Consider the following 4,409-nt stretch of genomic DNA (forward strand, 5'->3'; position numbering starts at 1 on the left):
CGATATTAAAAAAAAAGAAAGAAACAAATATAGGAAAAAATCGGGTGAGAGACGTGGAGAGTCTCGACAGGGTGGGTCGTCTCAAATCGCAATTTTGGCCATTCCAGAGCTGGGTGCAGGAGGACGCCGCAGCACCAAGTGACCACCTCCGATCTCGCCCTCTCCAACGACGACGAGTGCGACAACCAGGTACAGAAAAATTGTTCGAGAGAGGCAGAGACGCACGACCTTGAGAAGTTGTCCCGTTGAACGTGTGAACGTTCCCCGCGGTATTGGTGAACGCGATAAAAGGGTTGTTCGTCGATTTCTTTTCCAGGATTACGAGGACGAGTTGGAGAACGGGCGTGGACGTAGGCACAGCTCGCCAGGTGGCTCGAGGGGGAACCCGAGGGATTACGGCCATCATCATCTTCATCCGGACAATTTGGTGAGTGGTCAGTTTATCTTTTCCACGTCTCTATATTTTACGGAATCACACTTCTTTCTTCCTTTCGCGAATTTCTCCCGTTTCCACTGACTGACTGGGCCGGATTTGACACTGATTTGGAACTATCGAGTTAATATTAATATATGAAAAAGTGAATAGAAACGAGAAGTTAGAGGATCGAAGGGTTCAGAAGTTGGATTCTCTGAAAATAATTTAAGAATCTTTTTTATTGTTTCAATATTTCGATTATCAAATTGATAAAGTCTTCTGAAATTGAAATTGTTATTTTAATTGATTCGTCGACTGGATGTTCAAACGATAAAGAGATTTTTGAAACTAACAAGTTTTACGGAATGCGACTTCTGAACCTTCTTGATGTATAAAATTATGTTTTTATCTGAGTAAAATTCAATATCAATTTTGTCTAAATTTCGCGTTAATAAAATTGAAACTATGCGACTCGTTTGTTAATTCTAGGATTAATTTTAAACTGTGTTTCTCGCGATAAAGTGAAGTTACTCGGAACAGGGAAAGTGGAATGAATAATGGAAGGAATTTCGATATCGTATTGGGATAGTCGAGTGTATTAGGGGATGTAACCACGTTTCCTGTAGTAAATATTGAATGCCCGTTTATAAAATTACGAAGGATACGAAGCGCACGCGATTCATAAAAAATTCATCATGGATGATTGTATAACTTGGATCGAAGACAATAGCTAATTCTCATGGTACGAAAGGGTGATAAATTTTATATAACCTTGTATGGTTTAAAAATTATAGAAAAACTTTCAAATACGAAAAAAAATCTCCATACATTTTAATGTTTTAAATAATTTAAATAAACGTAATTTTGTTTATGCAATAACAAGTTAAAAGGAAATTATAGAAAATTTAGAAAATTAATTGATTTAAATTTCTAAATTTTTCTTTGATAAAATGATATTATACAAACGAAATTTTAATTCTTTCGAGTTTTAAAATACATATTCAGATACAATTGTATCATACAATTGTAAAATTTTGATTAAATTTCCCTCTTGTAATAATATCACGTGGAAAATATATGAATATATGTTTCACGAATCCTGAGCAAGTACAAATGAGATTTCAACGTGTTCATTCCCATCTTTTGTTCTCCGAGGCACGAAGCGTTTTGCTCAAAATTAATATCATCCTACCTAGTATTTCCTTGGCAAAGTACGTGTATATCAGACGTATTAACAATTCTGTTGTGCCCTATAGCAACTATATAGAATTCGTTCAAGTACGAGGAGTAGAATTGCCAGATTATGAACCGCCTGTGGTATTACTGCGCAATTGTCTCGCGTTAATGGCTGCCAGTATTTTGCGTGTGATAATGTCAAGAAAAGGAGGGTACAGGATGCACACGCGATGCGCACGAGAGCAGAACAAATGGATAATTGAGACAACGGTGAAATTTCTCCTCGAGAATTATTCAAACCTAACGATCGAGTTATCTTGCTCGAAAAACAATAGTGAAATTTGAAAGAATAGCGATGATCCATCTCGTCATATTTTAGAGCAATTCTGTTCCGATTAAACATTGTATGTATTCTCTATTAACCCTTTGCACTCTTTCATTTTTTCTTTTTCTTTAGCGACAACTCCTTAATTCATTTGCAAAAAGGATCTAAAAAGAGGGTCTAAAATACTGTGTAAAGTATTACAAAGTATTTGAAAGAAAAAGAAAAACATTTTAAAAATTATTTAAGAAGCTGCTTGTATAATGTCGAGTCTAGTTTGGAGTGTAAGAAGTGTGATGAGAGTCCTAAGGGTTAAGAATCTATGCAAGATGATTTATTTGTTGTTAAATCTTTAAATGAAATTATTATCGTTTATTCTTACCAATGTATTTATCTTCAAATTTCTATACTTTACATTTTATTCGCAATAACTTTTTCTTTGCTTCAACTGTTCCATATTCTTTTCGTCCCGCTAAATTTCATTTCCGATCGGACAACGACGATTGGCAAGAGTCAATGAACCGCGGCATTTAAATGAACGAGAAACCGTTAACTCGATTGTCGTCCCGCAAGAATCGACCAATTAAGGAACTGCTTCGAGTAACGAGCCACCCTAATTAGTCACCAGGTCGCGACTGCTTCGGAACAAACCGCGCACTTCGATTAGAAGCGTTTAGCTATCTTTTCCTCGCATCCCGCGCCACGACGGGAAACAGAAATTTTCTTTCTCGCAGCGTAAATATTATTCCAACGATTTTATCCGTCGTAAAATCTCGCATCGTTTACGATTCATTTCCCCTGACCAACTACCCGCTACTTTACCCCTATAATCATTAATCTCCTCAAAAAAAGTTGAACTATAATCCTCTCTCAATTCCTTCTGTTGTATCAACTTTATACCCCATTCTTCTCCATTCCGACGATATAATTTTCGTTTCGCAATACCTCTCGATCACTCGTTTATTATTTTTATACCCTTATAACAATTTCTACCAAGATACCGACCGATTATTATTCACCGATCGAACAAAATCCATTAAAACCCATTAACATTAGCCTCGCTTGTCTCGTTCCCTTTTTCTTTCTTTCTTTTTTTATTTTTTTTTTCTTTTTTCGCGCGATCGAAATCGATCGAAAGGAGGATCCAGAGAGGTTGACCGCCATGCCAATACCAATGATCCACCGCGATACCTTCTCTCACGGGTCCATCTGGAAACGAGCTCGATTTATGGACGTTGATCACGCCAGGTCGATCGACGTTCCAAACCGTGTATCCGAGATCCTGAGGCCAGAAGGAGGAGGTGTTCCAGGCCTGAATTAATTATCCAACCCCGATCGATCATGCCTTGTACAGATACCAGACGATCCAGACGACTCGCGAAATGTCTCTATTTCGTGGCGGTTTTAACGTTGATGGACTTTTGCCGGCCTTGAAACGGCAAGATCGTCGACCGAGCGGTATGGACGGTTCTTGATATCCTTGAGGAGGAGAAGACCGAGGAGAGAACTTCTTTTTCCTTTGCGTGTGTCCCGAGAAAGTCGTAAAAGTCGATCCTTCTTTGAATATTTTATAATTGGCGTGCTTGTCTGTTTGTTTCGAAGATGTATCTGATTGTTGTAAAATCATGGGTTTGGAGAGGAGTGGAAGGAATTGGTTTAATAATTGATGAATTTCTTTGCGTAACTTTTTAGTAACAGTGTTTTTTTTTTTCTTTCTTTTTTTATCTGTCAGTCTCCGTTTGAAAGAAGTGAACGCCGTGCGCGCGTAAATTACAAAAGTGAATTGGGAGGATTGAGAAAGCATTGTTCTTATGATATGGAAATTATGACGCAAAGCGACTATCGGCATCTCGCCGAATATGGGATTACAGAGGGCGAATTTAATTCCTAATACCGACTCGTGTACATATGCATACGTTTCAATATCTATTTTTCGCGTGATTAGAACGCTGGATGTTTCGAATTTCATTGTCTCTTTCTCGAAATTTTTTTTTCTCGTATACTTCTTTTGACGTAATGTAATTTCTCTTTCTTCTTCATCACGATATTCTAAATTTAATAATTCCGTTGTCACTTGGACTAAAAACTGGACACAAAAAAAAGAAAGTATTACAAAGAATATCAAAACGTATATTTCATTGTTCTCGCGTCATCATATTTATAAAGTTGAAAAATATTATTAATTATCAAAAACACAAAAAAAAAAAAAATTATTACACCTATACTCTCTTTCATAACATACTCTTCGATCATTGCAGAGACACGCTGTGAATACATCTACGAAATTTATTCATCCAAAAATTCGAATAAGCAGCGTTCATCCAACACATTCATCCATCATCCACCCACCCCGATTCGTCCCCCTGTACGCGACTTCTTCCCTCGAGCCACAGTTCATCATCGTCACTCGACAAAATCCGGAACTTACGCGTCCGGAGAACGTTCATCCTCGAGTCCCATTGTTCTTTTTTTTTTTTCTTTCTTTTTTTTTTTTTA

The 4,409-nt window shown here is 37.3% G+C and overlaps 1 protein-coding gene and 1 long non-coding RNA gene across 10 annotated transcripts in view; one reads left to right on the plus strand and one right to left on the minus strand.

The window, feature by feature from the left end:
• The window catches only part of LOC102673940 (whirlin), a 92,654-nt gene that overhangs the window by 67,913 nt on the left and 20,332 nt on the right, over positions 1 to 4,409 (plus strand). For 6 of the 9 annotated variants that reach the window (XM_031509696.1, XM_031509697.1, XM_031509698.1 and 3 more), the window contains 2 exons: positions 108 to 189; positions 317 to 427. In XM_031509696.1, coding sequence (XP_031365556.1) covers positions 108 to 189; positions 317 to 427 — 193 coding nt within the window. The remainder of the gene's footprint in view (positions 1 to 107; positions 190 to 316; positions 428 to 4,409) is intronic. The other 3 variants (XM_031509700.1, XM_031509702.1, XM_031509703.1) reach the window with 1 other exon arrangement.
• LOC116185396 lies at positions 3,666 to 4,403 on the minus strand. The gene is made up of 2 exons (XR_004150237.1): positions 3,988 to 4,403; positions 3,666 to 3,891 (listed from the first exon to the last, which is right to left on the minus strand). It is a non-coding gene; the product is annotated as an uncharacterized LOC116185396 (long non-coding RNA).

The sequence above is a fragment of the Apis dorsata genome, unplaced genomic scaffold, assembly GCF_000469605.1.
Source record: "Apis dorsata unplaced genomic scaffold, Apis dorsata 1.3 scaffold_169, whole genome shotgun sequence".
In the NCBI taxonomy this organism is placed as follows: domain Eukaryota; kingdom Metazoa; phylum Arthropoda; class Insecta; order Hymenoptera; family Apidae; genus Apis; species Apis dorsata.